Below are 20,174 nucleotides of genomic sequence, written 5' to 3'. Positions count from 1 at the left end.
AATCAGCATTAAGTTCATCTTCATAAAGTACCTGATTCAAACAAATTAACTGTAAAAATATACCTTTTTATATACTCAGGACAATTTAAATATAGAACAAGCATTAGATGAATGATATTAAGGAATTATTTAATTCATTGTGATTCTGCAGTAAGATATTGTTTTGTTTTTGATATGCAAACCAAGGTATTAGGAGTGAAATAACATAATGTCTTAGATTTGCTTTAAAATGCCTCAGCAGAAAAAGGAGGGAGTAGACCAGATAAATATAGAAAAATGTTGATGGCTTTTGAAGGGGGATGGACACACGGGGTTTCATCATATTCTCTAGTTTTAAATATGCTCAATTTCATAACAAAAATGTCTAAAATTGCAATAGTAACATATTTTCACTGCATCCAGTTTTTTAAAAAGCCAAAATGCATAAAGCAATACTTTTAAACTTTTCCCTGTTCTCTTTTCAGTCAATCTACGGCATAGCTTATTTTTATACCAAATCCATTTTTATCAAAGTCCTATATCCCCATTCTTAGGACTAGCCTAGTTTTCTTCCATGCCCAATTTATCTTCCTTTTCGTTACATTGTTTGAAGCTCCTCAGTGAGGAGAATGTGACAACAGAGAAAGATCCAGGTGTAAGAGCTCAACCATATTACTGTCTAAAGACAGCCTATGGGAAAGTGGCTGCTAAGGAGAGGCATTCTTTATTAGAAAATACATTTGGAATCTGGTGCTGAGGATGTGAGATCTGAACTCAGTAAGAGCTCATAGACCTGAATTGCTACAATATATTCAGAATAAAGTAACTGAATAAGTTAGCTCACTATCCAAATAAGGACAACCTAGCCTTTTAGGTTCTAGATGATATTAAGAAGAATGATCTATCCAGATTTTGCAGAATGAAGTCACTTCTGGTAAAACTTAAGTCTTTAAATTATTTAGAAGCATTTTTATGTACATACATATACACAAGCGATAAATTCGAAATCTACCACAAATAACCAAGACAATATCGAGCAAGTAACAGTTGTAAATGATAAACTCTCAAGAATTGAAATGCCAGCCATCTTATAGTAAGATGAATAAGTAGAGACATAAATCAAAACCTGAATTTCGGCTTTTTGGGAAAGAAGTGCCAGACCAGGGTAGCAGCTTGAAGTTGGAGAGGAGTGGGAATGGAAATCAGTATTTATTTAATTCCTACCATGTTCCAGGTAGAGCGCTAAGACCTTTGTCTCTGGTATCTCATTTGATTCTCACAACTGCTGGTGAGGTAGGTAACACTGTTTCTATTTTACCAGTCAGAAAGATAACTCAGAGATGTTAAGTGACTTCTCTGAAGTCATTTGGCTTGTAAGTGTCAAAGCAGGAATTCCGATTCAGGCCAGCTTGGCTTAAAATCCAGAGTTTTTCCCACTCTACTCTGTTGCCTGAGTAGAAATGGGAACTTAGCACAGGAAAATCCTCAAAAAAAGGGGAAGGTGGTTTTCCTCAAAAATAAAAAAGTTTTAGCTACGAAGAGAACAAAAAAACAGGGTAGATGAGAATGGAACATGGCCCTGTCACTTGTTGGCTTATATGACTTTGATAATTTACTTTACCTCTCCAGAATTCAGTTTCCTCATCCATAAAATGCAGACAGTAGTGTCTACCTTATCTAATAAGATTGTTGTGAAGATCAAATATAGAGATCAAATATATCTGAAAGCACTTTATAGGCCAAGCTGTAACAAATATACAGGTATAATAACTATACAATGTAATTAATTATTTATCTTATTAGCACTAACAATGTATTAAGATGGTCAGATTTTTGGAATTTCCCAGCAGGTTGAGATTCCTTCCTGTTTGTTTTATAATTATTCATTCCTTTCTCTCTTTCTTTCCCTCCCTCCCTTCCTTCCTTCCTTCATTCCTTCCTTCCTTCCTTCCTTCCTCTCTCTCTCTCTCTCTCTCTCTCTCTCTCTTTTCTTTCTTGTCTCACTTTGTCACCCAGGCTGAAATGCAGTGGCACGATCTTGGCTCGCTGCAACCTCTGCCTCTCACGTTCAAGCGATTCTCCTACTTCAGACACCTGAGTATCTGAGATTACAGGCATGAGCCACCACGCCTGGCTAATTTTTGTATTTTTGGTAGAGATGGGGTTTCACAACATTGGCCAGGCTGGTCTAAAACTCCTGACCTCAAGTGATCTGTCCACCTTGGCCTCCTAAAGTGCTGGGATTACAGGCATGAGCCACTGCGCCCGACCCATCCTATTCAGGACCTCCGACCCCCTTGGGTTTTTCCACATAGAAATCCCTTCATTTATTTCTTGACTCATGAGGTAGTTAAGACCCCTGGAAATATGTTCTCAAAACCTCTTTGTTGCCCAGTCACGGATTTCAGCGTTGGGTATTATTCTGAGGATTCCCTTCCCTCTGATGCTTGCATACAAAATTTCTCTGGTTCTTGTCCTTGAGGTTGTTTCCTGGTACTTCTCCGTCTTTCTTCCCTATTCCCTTAGCTTGGAAGCAATATAGGCTCTTCTTCATCTGTTTTCACTCTTCCTCTTGGGCCCTTGCCTCTTCTAGTGGCCTGGAATCAGATTGTTTTCTGTCTGCCTGGAATCAGACTTTTTCCCTTTGGTCATCCAAAGCTCCCTGTCTCAAAAAGAATTACTTCTTTTTCTGAAAAATGCCCTTTTTGACCTTAGCTATAAGAGTTTAAATTTCCCTGGACCTCCCAGTAGAGATTCCTTGCTCTGTATATGTACAGGGAGTATCAGGATGGTGAATCCATCTCTCAGAAAGAAATGTCTTGGGAGGAGTGCTTATGTCAGACTTGAGTACAGAGAATGGCTAAATGCTCCCCACAATCTAATCTGAGGCCTAAGAAGGCAGAAACTTTCACTGGCTTGTCTCGTTCTCCTCCCCTTCCATCATTCCATGGGTGAAGACAGTGAAAAGCTCAACTTTGGAAAAAGCCCTGGACTAGGAATCAGGAAACCTGGTTTCTGGTGCTGGCTCCATCACCCACTAGTCACATGAACTTGAGCAGAGCAGCCTGTGCAGACCTCTATTAGATTGCCTGCTCTTCCATGAAAGAATGTCTTGGTTACAGGTTGTTTCCTTGGTTGGATTAGAGGCTTCCTGAAGGTAGCAGCCATGGCCATGCCACAATCATTTTGGAAACTGCAGGTTCTAACTGGTCTCTCTGCACCATCCTGTTCCCCTCCTGTCCATTTTCCACATTGCTGTAGGAATGAACTTTGTGAAATGCAAAATCTGTCATGTCATTCCCTACCGCAAACCCTTTAATGGTTCCCCATTGCCTTTAAGACCCATTATGATCTGGACCCTACCTATCTCTCTAGCATGGTCTCCCAGCCCTTTTTGCTGTATTGGTCTTCTCTGCTGTGAATCTCCCCTTTCTCTAGCTGACTCATTTCTTAAAAGTATCACATCCTTAAGAAGTTTTCCTTGACCATCTAAAGTCCCCATCTTATAAGCACCCAGAGATTATTCTTATGTGATAAACTTCTTTTGTAGCACTCTTCAAACAAGTAACTGCTCAGTATTTGCTTCCCTGCTCATTATAAGATTCACAAGATTATGACAGAGGCCTTATCTATCTTGTGTATTGCTAAGTGCTTACGAGAATGCCTAACACATAATAACGGTAAAATTTTTTCAATGGTAGTATGCAATAACCTGTATGGTATCCATATAAATGAGTGTTGACTGCGTCAAGAATTGGACGAATCTTTCATGGTAATCTACAATCTTTGGTCTGTCTATAATCTTTGATGTTCTTACGGATTTCTGAAAAGTAGTGCTATCATTGAAACATCTCCCGTAAACATTATAGAACAGTAAAACAGTTAATATCCTTTTTATCTTGTAATATAGTATTACACAGATCTTCTCATGTCATGTAAAAAACATGATCCTTGTCAGTGCCTCTTTTTACTGCTAGAATATGAAGCTATGAATTTTGTATATTAGCTGAAATATTGCTAGAATGTTTTTGTTTCCTTAATGTCTCAAGTTAACAATCTGCTATTTGATCCTTTAACATGTCTTGAAAAGGCATATATATGTCTCATTATTATTTAAAGAAATTGGGTATTTAATTTGAGAATATACCAATATTTTAACTTTTTAGTTGATTTTATTTTTAATGTGAAAATAAATCAATTTAAAACTTTTTAAAAAGAACAATTGAGTAGATATATTTTATCTTGTTTTTGGAGGAATGTCAATATTGTGAAGCACTGTTCCAAATCCCTTTAAGCAGAATATGAGTTGACTTACCGGTAGTAATATGCTCACTTGGAGACAGCAAGTAGAAAGAGAAGTGGTAGACTTGAGTCTGTCTGGCTCTGTTTTATTACTGAACCTCATTTTATTCATCTAAAAAAATAGGATGATAGTATGTACTTTGAAGAGTTGTTCTGAAAGTTGAAAATAATATATTTAAAAGACTAGCACATCTAGTGATGCCCTTTTGCTATCTGTACTTTATATGCTGTTCATTCCACAAATATTTAAGTGTATTTTTGCCTTGGGCCAGAAACTGGGAACGTTATGATGGAGATGGCACCTGCCCTCACAGAACTTACACTCCTTCTATTTTCCATTGTAGGAGTACTGCTCGGCTCAGGCTTCACCTTCTTCAGGAAGCCATCACCCATGCTTTAAGCCTTTCTCCCTGACTCCCTCATCTGGTTCAAGTGTTCCTCCTGTGTGTCCTCAGAGTAACGTGTGCATACTTTCATCATAGCACTTCTATATACCTATTTATCTCCCCACCAGACTAAGCTCTCGGGTCCAGTACGGTGCCTTTTCCTCTTTTTATACCCAGCACATGGCTTGGTACGCTAATAGGCACTGAGAAAGGATATTTAGATAAACAGTGCCCTCTGGTGGCCAGATGTTGTAAGTACACTCTTTTATGCATCAGAAGGATCAGTAAAGCCCATGTGAATAGAGCACCTGGGAAAGGCAATTTTTTCTTTCTTTTAACGCAGGGAAAGGAAATATTTCAGAATATGTGGTCTCCTAGGATATCCTAGGTCTCCTAGAGATGTTGTTATTCAAACATCTCTCCAAATATTTCATAATTCAGAAAACAATATTTAAATGACACAACAAATAAAACTATTTTGAGTGTACAAAAAGAAAATGAAAGAGAACTTTGTCTCATGTAATAAAGCAATGTAACATAGTATACTATACAATTCTTTATAATACCTTTATTTCAGAGCCTACACACATTTATTCATTCAACAAATATTTACTGAGCATCTACTATGTGACAAGCACCATTCTAGGTGTTAGGGATATAGTAGTGAACAAAACAAAGTGCTGAAATGTAAGGAGCTTACATTCTAACGGGAGGAGACACACAATAAACAAACATATTTTTATTAGGGACTTAAGTGTTACGGATAAAAATAAACTAGGTTACACAGGGGGGTGAGTGTGTGTGTGTGTGTGAGAGAGAGAGAGAGAGAGAGAGAGAGAGAGAGAGACAGAGAGACAGAGAGAGAGAGAGAGAGAGAGGATGCCATTTGAGCAAAGGCCCGAAGATGTATTAGAACTTCAGAAAACAACAGAAATGTTGGTTGACCAGGCCTGCCTAAAACATTATGGGACTTTTAGAGTTTTCTTTCTTTTTTAAAATAAGTTTAATCTTACATAAAAGATGCTAAAGTAAGACAGAGAGTTCCCACATATTATTTAACTAACCTTCCCTAATGTTAACATCTTACATAACCACGTAATTATCAGAACTAGGAAACTGTCATTGGTACAATAATTCTATCCAGCAAACTTATTTGATTTTCGCCAGGTTTTGCAGGCACTCAAATTTGTTTTTTGGGGGGTGGATAGTTCTGTTAATCTTATTACATTAATAGATTGTTGTAATCACCACTGAAATTAGGACAGTATTGTTTTATCATCCCCCCAAACTCATTTGTGCTACTTCTTTATAGGCACATCTGTCCCCCAGCAACCACTGATACGTTCATCAGTACTATAATTTTCTCTTTTCTAGAATGCCATGTAAATGGAATCATATAGTATGTAAAATACTGTGATTTGCTTATGTCACTCATCATAATGCCCCTGAGAGCCATTCAATTTGTTGTGTATATCAATAGTTTTTGATTTTTTACTGCTAAATAGTATTCTACTATGTGGATGTTTTGCAGTTTGTTTATATGTGCCCACAGTGGTTAGCATTTCAGTTCTTTTCAGTTTTTTTGCTAATAGAAACAAAACTATTATGACCATTCATGTAAGGTTTTTTTGTGGACATAAATGTTCGTATTTCTAGGGTACATATACAAGGATGAGAGCTCGAGAGTTTTATTTCTTCAGAAGGATTTATAAGCAAGTACCATGCTTCACAAAACAAGCAGTAGATCGCAAAAAACACTGGAGAGGACTCAGAAAATCTGGCTCAAGCCTAGCCTTGTCAGTTAGTAGCAATATGATGTTGGATGAGTCTCTCCTCTCTCTAGGCCCCGTGTTAAGTCTCTTAAGTGATGGAGTAGGATGTATTTCTTCAGTCTTTTTCAGATCTAATTACATGGTTCCAATGAGATAGAAAGGCGGTTTCTGCCTCATTTCACACAAAATTTATAGCTATGTACATAAAATACCACATGCAAAACCTGTTTCTTCCATGTTCTAAACAGTTAGAATACCTTTTTCTTCCATGTTCTAAACAGTTACCTTGGTTGGGTGTGGTGGCTCATGCCTGTAGGCGGGTGGACCACCTGAGGTCAGGTGTTTGAGACCAGCCTGGCCAAACCTGTTAAAAATACAAAAATTAGCCGGGAGTGGAGGTGCGTGTTTACAGTCTCAGCTACTGGGTTGGGGTGGGGGCCGCTGAGGCAGGAGAATTGCTTGAACCTGGGAGGTGGAGGTTGCAGTGAGCTGAGATCGTGCCACTGCACTCTAGCCTGGATCACTCCATCACAAAAATAAATAAATAAATAAATAAACAGTTACCTTGCATAAAAGAGAATATGGGGAAGACAGTAGCTAAGTCTCGGGTTATAAAGGTTTGGTTGTCTGATCCCTGAGGAGAAAGGACTCCAAAATCAACACAGAATTGCCACATAATGCCATTCCTAAGACATGTATATGGAGCAGATCGTCCTCACCCTCTGTATCCATTATTTTTATTAGTTAGACTTAGGATAAAGTAAACACAGAATATGTGTGTGTGTGTGTGTGTGTGTGTGTGTGTGTGTATGGTCTATGTTTTAAAAATATGTTATATCATGTATGTCTATACAGGTACTATTTTTTTTTCAAAAGTCAGTAAGGAAATACACAAAATATTTGCAATGGTTAACTCTAGAGATTGTGATTGTCGTGACAGGCAACTCTAAAGGAAAAAGAAGTATATGTTTGTAAGCACAACCTCTCTCTCTCTCTCTCTCTCTCTCACACACACACACACACACACACACACACAAATGCGCACGCGCAGTGGTTAAAATCATAGATACAAGCCAAACGCCAAACCACCTGGGCGCGAATCCTGGCTCTGGCTCTGACATTTATTAACTGTATGACCTTGGACAAGTTACATAACCTCCGTTTTCTTGGTTTCTTCTGTAGAATGGGAATGGTAATAATAGTGCCTACCTCATGGGGTTAATGGGAAAAATAAAAAAGTGAAAATACATGAGGCAATCAGAATAGTGCCTAACATGTGGTAAGCACTATAAAAGTATTAACTCTTAAGTATTTTTCCCATGAGCTGATAGAAAACTTTTCTCTCAGTCATTGTCTATCTGGAGGCCTCCCACAGCATGAGTCACTGAGCCCAGTTCCCTAGGATACTTACACTTCTAGAAATGGCTTGGCTGCCACCTCCCCATCCACACTACTTTTCTGACTTTAACAGTCAATCTCCCACCTACCTCTACCCTCCTAATCCCTCACCCCCTCCCCGGCCAAAAAAATTACACATTGAATCTGTAGATTGCTTAACTATGTCTCAGTAATTTTTTGCCTCCTAAACTGTAGTTACTCCAGTAAGGGGACTAAAAATTCTATTAATAGCTTCATATATTCCTCGCTCCTTTAAATGACCACCATCCCTCCAATGTAAAGAAACAGATATAACCCATTTTTTAAAATCCCTGCTTCATTTAGTCATATTTATATAAACCTGGAAGGACCATCTTTGAAATGTTGCAGTGTTTACCTTTAGAAAACAAAAAAGAAGATTGTCTCTTCTTCCTCCTCCTCACTTTATATACATTTGAAACTTCCTGATACAACAGGGCTGTAGTGCTGGTGGTGAAGATGATGCTAGTGCTGGTGGTAGCGGTGTTTGAGCGTGTATGTGTGTGTGTGTGTATGGGGGGGGGAGAGAGAGAGAGAGAGAGAGAGAGAGAGAGAGAGAGAGAGAGAGAGATAGATCCTTAAAGTGTGAACTGGGTTAATATCTTAGCTTTGATGCTGACACAGCAAATGCTACGTCTGTTTCATGAACATTGTGTTTTCTTGAATGTATTATTTTAAGAAAGTAATGAATTCTTTGCAGCTCAGTAAGGTGACAAGGCTGTTCATAATAATTTCTTGAGAATTCATCAGATGTACCATTTACCTCTCACTTTTCCTTCTCATCTCCTTTGCACAGAAAGTGACTGCTTATTAAATAAAGCCCATGTCAGCCTCTTTTTTCTGTTATCGAGTCTGAGAAGGTGGGATAATGATCACCTGAGTGGTCCTGGGCAATAATGGGAAGTGGGAAGTTTGTTGTGCCCCTCTTCCAGTTCTTCATGTACTGTGTCTGCCTTCCCTCTTCACCTCGTTCTCAACTAAGATGTCAATTAACAATTCTTAAGGTGTTACTATAGTGCTAAGATCCTGACATTTTATCCAAGCACATTCAGAGACTCAAAAGGACAGCACAGCTCTCCATAATATATCTCCAACCCCTGTTTCTAGCCTTATTTCCCTCCATTGCATCTGTCAGGCTGATCTGCTTTAAACCAAACACATTTTCTATTTTCCTGCCTATGCTTTTGTTCATGCTATTCATGTCATTCTCTCTGCCTAACCTTGTCTCCGCTTAAGATCCATCTCTACCTCCCCAAGTCTTGCTCATCCTTGAAGACCAGCTCAGCTACGTGAAATTTTATCTAATCCTCTGATTGTCCTTTTCCATATTTTCTCTTTTCCAATGATCTCATCACCTTTAATTGCATTCTATCATATTACTTGTTTTGCTGGTCCTTAAATTGTAATTAGTTGCATTCACACTCATAGTCTCTACTAGACTGTAAATGCCTTGAGGGCAGAAGCCAGTCTTTTTCATCTTTATATCCCACTCAGGGAACCCAGCACTATGTTGGGTAAATGTGGGATATAATGTGGTATGTGGGAGACACTCAGTAAATGTTTGTTGAAATAAAAAGTTCTCCAAACGATCTTTAATGCCAGAATTTCACAACATTCTGGCAGAAGGGAAATCTATTTGGGAAGAAGATTTCAGGGAATAAACTAGGTGGGCATTTACTGTGTAGAGTGGAGAGCACTGAGATAGAGAAGCTAGTGAGGAATTCCTTGCCATATAATAATAATAATAATTATTATTATTATATTATATTATTATATTTATTATTATTAATATATTATTATTATTATATGGCAAGGAATTCCTCAAAAAAATTCCTCAAAAAAAAAATTCCTAACTATCAAATAAGCTCTCTGAAAGAAGATAGGGTAAAAAGGTCTAGCACATTTACATTTCAATACAGAAGAGAAACAACTGCCAAAATAACTTCTTGCAGTTTCTTAAATCTTTGCAACTTACAGCTTTTGCGAACTCTCACCTATTTATTTTCTCGTATCGAACAGTGGTCAAATCCTTCCAAAAGGGGCCTTGCGTGTGTGTGTTAAGGATAGGTGGAAATTGGGGAAGGCTGGGACGTATTCTACAGTCAGTCTTTGGGCTGGGAGGTAATAGGGCAGGATGGACAGTTGGAAAGAAATATGCAAGTCAAATTTTTGCTGCCTTTGGGAAGAAAGTAAAGAGAGCAAAGAGCAGAGAGGAGGACCTGGAAACTTACCAGGGGGCCTGTGTTGCCTAGTGCTTAAGACTTGGAAGATTGAGGCTGAGATTCTTAGTCATAAACATCACAAACTGCCTCCCAAAAGTCTTTTTGGGGTGGTTGGATTTACACAAGTAGGTTGCCAAGATTGACCTAATGGGATTTTCAAGGAGGATAGATTTTTTTTTTTTTCACAAACACAAAGCCATTTAGACAAACCCACTAACCTAACACAAAGAGTAAATGTCAAATAAAGAGCTAGGGTCTTCCACAAACCAATCAACCAGACAAGTATGCTTATCAAATTAACTCAGTTATTTTCAATTAAGCGTTAATAAGCAAGTGAAATACCTCAATGTATTATATTTTCAAACAAAGCAAATACCAGGGGCTTTCAAATGCCTTCCAAGCAATTTGAGTTGTTTTAGTCACATCAGGAAGACCAGTTTTCCCTGAAGTATTTTCTTTCAGAAAACACTTAAGGACTCTGCTCTTCTAGGCTGCTTCTTGACATGAGTAGATCTGAATGTCATTTGCTTTACTTTTAATTTGGGATTTTCCCTCTTCAGCCAACTTTTCACTCCACTAATTGTGCCTGGTTTTACCTCTCCTGATGAGACTGTCCAAAAAACATTCCCACCCTAGCTCCCTCACTTCACATTACATTTTCGCTACAAAATACACTTACTGGAACATATTTTCTAATGTTTGGCATTCTTATTTTGATTTTATTACTGTACTAAATCAGTCAGTAAATGTTTGTTGTAAGGCTTTGTACCAGTTATAATGGGAGAGACAAAGTAATTTAAAATCTTCCTCAAGGAACTTGCTGTCTAATTGAAGATATGTAAGCAAAGGAGTGCTTCTCATATTTGATATTTCCTTTCTATTTTTGGTATTCTCCTTGGCTAGGCCCTGTCCACATCACAATAGTCTCCTAAATCATCCTCAGGTTTGCTATTACCCTCCATTAAATCAATCCCTGTTCATCTTCTTAAATAAGTTCACTGTGCCACTTCTCACCCCGCCTTACCTTTCCTCCCCTCAAAAATACTCTTAAAGATACCATATTGCCTAAAAATAAAGTTCAATCTGATTTGCTTGGCTGGAAATTTCTCTCCTTCACACCTTTTAAATCTGAGTGTTATTCCATCTTTAAGGTTTAATTCAAGTTCGATTTCATCCATGCATCTTTCCTACAACTACCCACCAAAAGTAATCTTTCCTTTTACTTTCTATAGATTATAGTTTACACCACCCATTCAGTATTTAACTTACGCTACCTTGAGTGGTTTCTTTCATATGTATATTTCTTCCCCATCTGGACTGCAAATTTTTTTAGGGCAGGGCCTTAAGATAATACCTTGCACAGAAAAGATGCTTGGTATATGTTTGGTAATGAAGACAGATGATTTTTCCTGGGTTCAGAGTAGAGGAAGGATCATGAGGATGGGTGGCAAAGGAAACATGTTGGAGGTAGGGAGATTAGTTAAGGAGGTTTTTGCAGCAAGAGTTCTATCACAATAGGTGCTAAGGGCTTCAACCTATTGGTTCGTTGGTTCAGATTTTCACTATATTACCAAAGAACTTTGTTTAAGGGTAATCAAGTGAAGCAGTGTGAGTGGAGAAGGAACAAAGAAACCTGTAACTGTGATCAATTAGTTGTAAACACTACTGCATTTGGACCAGCCACCGAGGAAATTTAGCAAGATTAAGAAGGAAAGGAGAGAAGGACTTTGGGACTGCTTTGAATTTATGTGGGGGACAAAGGAGAAGTAGCAGTCAGAGTTTCCTGAACCTGAGTAACTGCCATAATGATAGTCGCATTGACCCAAAAATAGGAAATCAGAGGTGGACGCCAGATCTGGAGAGAAGGTGATAAGTTTGTTTTTAGATGTACTGAGTTTAGGGTAACTTGAGTAACAAAGTCGACATGTCTAATAAACAGTAAAATATACCTTTTTTTCACATTTAATTCAATCCAACAAATAATTACAAAACATCCACTATGTGCCAGTCATGATACTGGAGATACGTATAATCACATAAGACACAATTCCTGCCCTCCAGAACTCATGATAGAGTGAGGAAGACAGACTAATATGATAAAATATAGGAAATGGTATAATTGAACTATATATAGAGTACTTTGAGATATAAATAGGGGATCAATTGCATGTGTCCAAGCAAGTGAGAAAAATTACGGAAGTGATGATCTTTGAGAAGGGCCTTAAAAGATAAGAAGAAATGTGTTCGATAAACAGACAGGGAAATGACTTTCCAAGTAAAATGATAGTCTCAGGCAAAGGCACAGGACATGAAAGTGCATGGCATTCTCGGGGAACAACAAGGGGTCTGAAATGACTAATGAGAAAGGGATCACAGAATAAAGATGGATGATTTGAAAGAGATTATGATTCTCAGAAACTGAAGAAAAGGGTGTTGTTACACTCAACTGGAGAGCAGCATATGTGTAAGGTTAAAGGTGTCATTTCTAGTGTTGAACTCTCTGAGCCCAAATCTCATCTCTGCTACTTACTGTGTAACCTTAAGTAAGTCACTTAATCTCTCTGTGCTTAGTTTTCCTCATCTGTCAAATGCAAAACGAAGGTACCTAGTTCAGGACTATTTTGAGGATTGAGAGAGCCAATGTATTTAAAATAATTAGAGCAATGCCCAGCATCTAGTAAGTGTTATGTAAAGACTAGTCCGAGGATTACATTATAAGAAACAAGGTACTACATCATTGTGTCCTGCACCGGTAGCCACCTAAAAAAGAAATTATAAATGACAAGTGTCTAAATTTCTAGATGCTGTAAGCAAGGACACAGGGAAAATTAAATGAATCTCTTAGGCTCAAATAAAGGAGTTCTGTGAGCTGGTAGGAACGTTCCTTGGAAAGATAGATCCAATTTAGGGAAAGGGTAAAGAGTCTGAGGAAAGAAAAAGTAGAATGGCCAAAGTGCCATTCAGAATAAGTAGAAGCTCCCACTGTGGCACTGCCTTAGAAAATAGAAAAAAGCAACATAAGATTGTCACTCATCAACAAACATTTTATTTCAGCTAGGTAGGAAACAGAAAATTAGCCATCAGGGAGCTTCCAGGATGAGGGAGAAGGCAATTTGGTCCAGTGACAGGTATTTTGCTCAGGTTGTAGAATATGGAGGAACCATCTGAAGAGGGATAGCAATGGGAAATGCAGCCCTACCTTGCTAATGAAGCACATCTAGCCCCTTGAGTTTTGATGCTCTCAAGTAACCCATTGTCTATTCCTCAGCCTTCTAGAGCTCTGCTCGAGTGATCCTTGAATATTCTCTTGGAATGCTTGTGCTTCCCTGTGTGACTGCTCTGTGTGCTGCTGAAATGGAACTGAACCGCGCCCGCCCACCCAGCCAGCCCAGGGGTTTCACTTGACAGAACTCGGTTTGAATTCTGGTTTTACCACTTACTAGTTGTGTGATTTTTGAGCAAGTCACTAAAATTCTAAATCTCAGTTTCCCCGTCTGCGAAATGGGAATAAAAATGGTTCCTATATTGTAAAATTGTTATGGTAATTACATGAAATAATTTACCTATTAAGTGCTTGGTAAGTTAAGTACTAAAAAGATGTTAGTTCCTTTCTCCCTATTTCCCCATTATACTTGGGCAGCCCTCAAATCCCCTGCTCTCATTTTAGCCATCTAGGGTCAATAATAATAAAGATGAGGAGAAGGAGAAACCAATCCATAAAAAGACAATGAAGAATGGCTTTTTTTTTTTTTCCAACCCTGACTTTGCAGTAAAGATGTTTTGATGTAGCCAGTATCCCAAAATAGGAAAGGTATTCAGATACTGGACAGCCCAAGGTAAGAAATATCCACTAAAACATGACAACTACGTGAAAAGTATATACATATGAATATATTTAATAATATATTTAATGTGAAAATTAGAAGGGAACAAGGAAAACTGAAAACATTTCTGTTAGCACAATATATTGTTGTAATGTTATCTTAATATTGTGCTTGTGAGGAGGATACTCTTTTCTTGACATACATAAATCTCCTTACCCTCTTTCCAAAAGAACAGCAGGAGGACAGGGTACTGGAGTAAAGGGAATTGTTCAGCGGGAATAACATGCCCCCATCTCATCTGTCCTTCTGCCCAGCCTTCCATTAACCATCATGATCTACCAGAGGCCTGGAGAGCTTCCTATCTGTGGTGCTTCAATGCCCTTGCATCATTAATATCATCATCTCTACCCTTCTTCTAGGAGTGGATCTTATGAGGGAGGTATGGAAGAAGTTGTGCATGCTTAGCTGTCAGTCCGAACCTTTTAGAGCCAGCAGGAGACAAAGGCAACAATCACTGTGTAATACTCTGAACTTTCTTGGCAGGTAAATACTGCTATGCATGAGGCAAAACTTATGGAAGAATGTGATGAGTTGGTAGAGATCATCCAGCAGAGGAAGCAAATGATTGCTGTCAAAATCAAAGAGACAAAGGTAAAGCACAGCACTTCAGTGAAGCCAAGGAAGAGTGACTTTACAAATATCAAAGTTTGATCCAGATGATTCCAGTTTGATCATGAAAGCAAGAAGAAATGAGATTATCGAGGGAGAGGCAAAGAAGTGATGTTTGGCCTACTGCTCTGAATCCAGTGAAAATGATGGCCATGGTGGGGTGTTAGAAATTTTCTATATCTTGGCCTGGTTTACGTGGGTGTATGTGTATGCAAAAGTTCACTGAGTTGTACACTTAGGATTTGGGTGCTTTACTGTTGCATGTTATAACTCAGTGCAAAAGAAAAAAGTAATAGTAGAAATGTCAGCCAGCATTATGGACCGCAAATGACAGGATGAAGACTTTGGGCTTAATCTGAAAAGTGTTGGGCAGCCATTCTAGTTTCTTACGAAGGGAGAAAGGCTTATTGATATAGCAGAGGTATGTGGGGTAGGTCAGAATGGGATGATAACAAAGTTAGGTTAGCAAGTTATGAGACTTAAGGAATGATGCTTTGTAAGAGTTGATAAAGACCTAAACCAGAGTAGTGGCATCACAAATGGGAGGAAAGACGACAACAGGCGTTGCTAGAAAGGAAATGATAGGAATTATTGAACTTTTAAATATAGAAGATGAAGGGGAGAGAGTGAAGACTTGTAAGATATTCAGCTTTCTAGCCTGGGAACTGAAGAATCATGGTCATAAGGGTCAGGTGTGAGCCTCCATACAGCTATATGGTTTTAGGCTTGTTGGCCTGCTGGTCGGTGTTAGTGGTTATAAGTTCATGCTGTGTGTATAATGTGAGATGTTTTGAGAGCCTAGAGTGATCACTAATACTTTATGCCATGCTGGGTGGTTCCCGCTTATCCCGGAACTAAAGTTTTCACGAATACAGATTGGTGAACACACAGGTATGCATAAAGATGCTTAGAGAAATATATACGTAGAAATGTAGATACTCATAAAGAAAAAGATGGTACTTTTTAGTAAACATGTATGTGAAAGTATATTGACAACAAAATGTAAACAAACAAAAATGTAAACAAAGATAATCTCTAGGTGGTAGTGTTTATTTTATTCTTTTTATTTTCTGAATTTCCCATAATGGGCATGCCTTGTTTTTATAACCAGAAAAATTAATGTTATTAATACAAAGAGGAGGTAGATAACCGAGAATGTATGACTGTGTTACAGCCTAAGTATGCAAGCTGTAGACAAGAGAAGGAGGGGCTGGCACAAGAGACACAGTGGGTAGGGTGAGAAGGTGAGTGGTTAGTACAGGGACCATGGAATATTAATAAGCCTTATTTTTAGAATCACTGCAGCATATCTCCTTCATATTTTTTTTTTATTGTTTTTAATTAAGCAATGAATGTTTTATCTTACTTTTTTTCTTTTACTAATTCCTTAAAGGTTATGAAACTGAGAAAGTTGGCACAGCAGGTTGCTAATTGCCGCCAGTGTCTTGAACGGTCAACAGTTCTCATCAACCAAGCTGAGCATATCCTGAAAGAAAATGACCAGGCACGGTTTCTACAGTCTGCAAAAAATATTGCTGAGAGGTCAGTTCCTTATCTTCTTTTGAAATGCCTGCTCTTGTGAAAAAAGGCCAGTTTAAAGTCATTTAAAGTTCAGGTGTATGTAACAGCTGCCACCTGAAGATTTTACCAGTTAAGTAGTTATTGAGCCTCAGTGGTAAATTACCCTGTGGATTTCTGGACCCTTGTCTCTGTCTTTGTAGCCTATCAGATCTTTTAAGGCACAGTTAAGTACTATCCCTAGTACTCACTCAGCACATGTGCTTTCTATGATGGTGTTGGTATAAGGGCAGAGAAACTTTTAGCTATATTGATAGGTATGTGCTCTTCTTAGTCTTCATGCAGTTTCTATTGCTTTCATTTAATTATTCTGTACATAAATCCTTTATGGCAGTAATTTTTAGGCTTTTATTTAATCACTCACCTCTTTCTAAATTAGTTGAGTGTCATGAACCTTCTTCCAGAGGAAAAGCAATGCATTTAATATATATATACAGAATTTTCTATACAATTTCAGAGGACCCACAGATCCATAGACCACTGGCAGAAATCCATGGTCGAAAGTGAAACATTATTCACTATAGTCACCGAGGCTTCAAGGGGCTACAGAGGCTCATTAGGCCAGATTTGACCTCCATATATCTCCTTCTCATTCACTGAAGACCTGGGCTCCAGGCTCACAGTCTTCCTCCCATTGCCTCTGCCATCATTTCAGGTGACTTCAGCAACAACCACATGGCTGACTCATCTAATGCTTTAGCCATCTAGCCTCCTTAACACCCCCTCCAACAGTGACTCTCACCTCAGAGCTCCATCTCATCTACCCATTTTCATGGACCACATGCTGATCCTCACCATTACTCAGAATTGCACTGAAATCATAACTTAAAACACCTCATTTCCTAACTATAACCTCTACTTAACAACTGTTTGTTTCTTATTTTTGTTTTGTTTGAGACAGCCTCATTCTGTTGCCCAGGCTACAGTGCAGTGGTGCAATCTTGGCTCACTGCAAACTCCCTCTCCGATTCAAGCAATTCTCCTGACTCAGCCTCCCAAGTAGCTCGGATTATAGGCAAGCGCCACCATGCCTGGCTAATTTTTGTATTTTTAGTAGGGATAGGGTTTCACCATGTTGGCCAGGCTGGTCTCGAACTCCTGGTCTCAAGTAATATGCCTGCCTCAGCCTCCTGAAGTGTTGGGATTATAGGCGTGAGCCAACGCCCCCAGCCAACAACTCTTTTTTCTTCAAATACACATATACTTCAACTTCATTGAGTTGGCTAAGCCCTGACTCCTATAGTTTCTTCCTACCTACCAGCTATTTTCTGCCTTCACTTCTTTCTTTAGCCTATTTAGGATCTGTGATTTCTCACTTCAGGTACTCTCTTTTCAGTATTCTCAATCCCCTTGCCCCATTGTCCTTTTAACATACTAACCTGTTAAAATCCCAACCCTGAATCAGTCCCACCTTTTCCATTCCTATATTTGAATTGCAGCATCCTACTGGAGAAAATCACATAACCAAAGAGGTCGGTACTACTGCATCACAAATTTATGGCTTCTAAACCTCACCTGTGCCTTCAGTGCTGACCTGAAATCCTTCTGCACTGCTTTGGTTAGCTTTCTTTTTAACTTGTCATCATAATGGCTATTTCAAATCTTTTGTACTTATCTCAAAATTCCAACTCTGCCAATTTTCTGCTTGTGCTCAGTAAGTGCCTTCTTATTTTACAAAGAATAGTAAGTGGGAAATAATGAATTCAACTTCTCACATCAAACTGCTGAACACATTTGGGTCCACATCCATTACTTCTGCCTTCCTTCTGGATAAAATGGAAGAGAAATCTCTTCATTTGTGCTTTGGCCAAATGCCCTCTTTTTTCCATAACTTCAATTTATCCCTCTCTACAGTTGAATTCACATCCATTTTCAACCCACTCATGTCTCTCCTGCCTAAAACCAACCAACCAACCAAACAAACAAACAACAAAAAAAACCCCATGATTTTCCTCTACTTCATATCCCCTCCAGTCATTACCCTGTCCCTCTCCTTCCTGCACGGCAAACTTCTTAAAAGACTTTACATTTCCTCGCCACTAATTTACTCTTCTGAAATATTTAAAATATATTTATATCAAAGTAATACCTTGCACAAAGTAGGAAAGTAAAATATTGCTATAAGTCATATTGCAAGAAATAGCAATCTCCTCCTCATTCTCAATGTCTGCTGTCTGATAACACTGTTATCAATAGAGTGCTTACTTTGTACTGGGCATTATTTTAAGCCTTTATAAGTATTAACTCACTTAATCCTTACAACTTTATGAGGTAGATACTACTTTTATCCCCATTTTATAAATAAGAGAATAATGTTCAGAGAGGTTAAACGACTTGCTTACAATTGTCCAAGTAGTAAAGGGCGGAGGCAAGATTCAAATTTAGGGAGTCTAGTGCCACAGTCTATATTTTTACAGCAAAGCCAAGCAATTTCAACTCTATCAGGTGTTTTTATCAGCATGACCTTACATTTCTAAATAACATCTTTACATTAGTAGTATTAATTTTTTTTCAACTTTAGACATTATCAATTAACTTCTGCAAATTTGGAGGTTTTTTTTTTCTGCCATTACTTCTACAAATATTTTTTATGCCACTTATTTCCTCTCTATTGGGGATTCCACTACATGTATATTTGGCTGCCTGAAATTGTACTATAGTTCACGGATGCTCTATTTTTGTTTTTCAGTCTTTTTTTTTTTTTTGCCGTTGTGAAAACACATGAAAGTGTGTTTCATTTTGGATAGCTTCTATTGATATATCTTCAAGTTCACTAGCCTTTTCTTCTGTGATACGTAATTGGCTGTTAACACCTCCAGTGTATTTTTCATCTTGTATATTAAAGCTTTCATCTCTAGAAGTTTGATTTGGGTCTTTAAAAAAATGTATTCCATATCTCAAGATACTCAGGTTGGATGTGGTGGCTCACACCTTTAATCCCAGCACTCTGGGAGGCTGAGGTGGGAGGATTGCTTGAGACTAGCCTGGACAACATAGTGAGATTCCATCTCCACTAAAAACGAAAAAATAGCTGTATGTGGTGACATATACCTGTAGTCCTAGCTACTGGGGAGGCTGAGGCAAGATGATCTTCTGAGCCCAAGAGTTCAAGGGTACAGTGAGCCATGACGGTGCCACTGCACTCCAGCCTGGACAACAGGACAAGCCCTGGACTCTAAAAACAAAAAAAGATATTTAGCCTTTCCTCTAGCTTTCTGAACATATGGAATACAGCTATAATAACTGATTTTATGTCCTCGCTTTCTAATTCTAATACCTGTGTCATATCTGCGTCAATTTCGATTGGTTGCCTTTTCTTCTTATTATGGATTCTATTTTCTTAATTTTTTTGCCTATCAGGTAATTTTTTACTGGATGTCAGACTTTGTTAATTTTCTCTTTCGGAATGCTGTATTTTTTTTATTCCTATGAATATTCTCAAACTTTGTTTTGAGACACAGTTAAGTTACTTGAAAACAGCTTGATCCTTTCAAGTCTTGATTTTCAGATTTGTTAGGTGAGAGCAGAGCAATGTTTAGTCTACAGACAATTTTTTCCCCACTACTGAGGCAAAACCCTTCTGAGAACTCTATCCAACGTCCTGTGAGTCATGAGATTTTCCAGTTTAGCCGGTAGGAACAGACACTATTGCTAGCCCTATGTGAGCACCAGGGATTTTTCCCTCTTATCTTCCTGGGTGGCTCTTTCCCTAGCATTGTGTAGGTTCCTCGCATGCATTTGTTGACCAGTATTCTGTTGAATACTAGAGGGAAAGTCTCTGAAAGTCTCTAGAATTCTCTCTGCAGCTTTTTCCTCTCTGATACTATGTCCTGTGAACGCCAGCCAAATTCATCCACTTGGATCCTCAGCTCTGTTTCCTTAATTTTAGGGAATTCATGGGGCTCTGCTTGGATTTTCCCTTCCTGTACCACTTTATTCCCTTAAGTTTTTCAAACAACCTCTCTTATAGTTTCTTAAGAAAGAGTACATGGGAAGTAAATTTTCAAGAACTTTTTGCCTAAAAAT

At 38.4% G+C, this 20,174-nt stretch overlaps 1 protein-coding gene across 4 annotated transcripts in view; it reads left to right on the top strand.

Moving 5' to 3' along the window:
• The window catches only part of MID2 (midline 2), a 94,765-nt gene that overhangs the window by 52,940 nt on the left and 21,651 nt on the right, over nucleotides 1–20,174 (top strand). For all 4 annotated transcript variants that reach the window (XM_010346371.3, XM_074392132.1, XM_003935871.3 and 1 more), the window contains exons 4-5: nucleotides 14,445–14,552; nucleotides 15,964–16,112. In XM_010346371.3, the coding sequence (XP_010344673.1) occupies nucleotides 14,445–14,552; nucleotides 15,964–16,112 (257 nt within the window). The remainder of the gene's footprint in view (nucleotides 1–14,444; nucleotides 14,553–15,963; nucleotides 16,113–20,174) is intronic.

Source organism: Saimiri boliviensis, chromosome X (assembly GCF_048565385.1).
Source record: "Saimiri boliviensis isolate mSaiBol1 chromosome X, mSaiBol1.pri, whole genome shotgun sequence".
Lineage (NCBI taxonomy): Eukaryota > Metazoa > Chordata > Mammalia > Primates > Cebidae > Saimiri > Saimiri boliviensis.
Note: the sequence above shows the minus strand (reverse complement) of the source record. Positions and strands in the feature narration are given on the sequence as shown.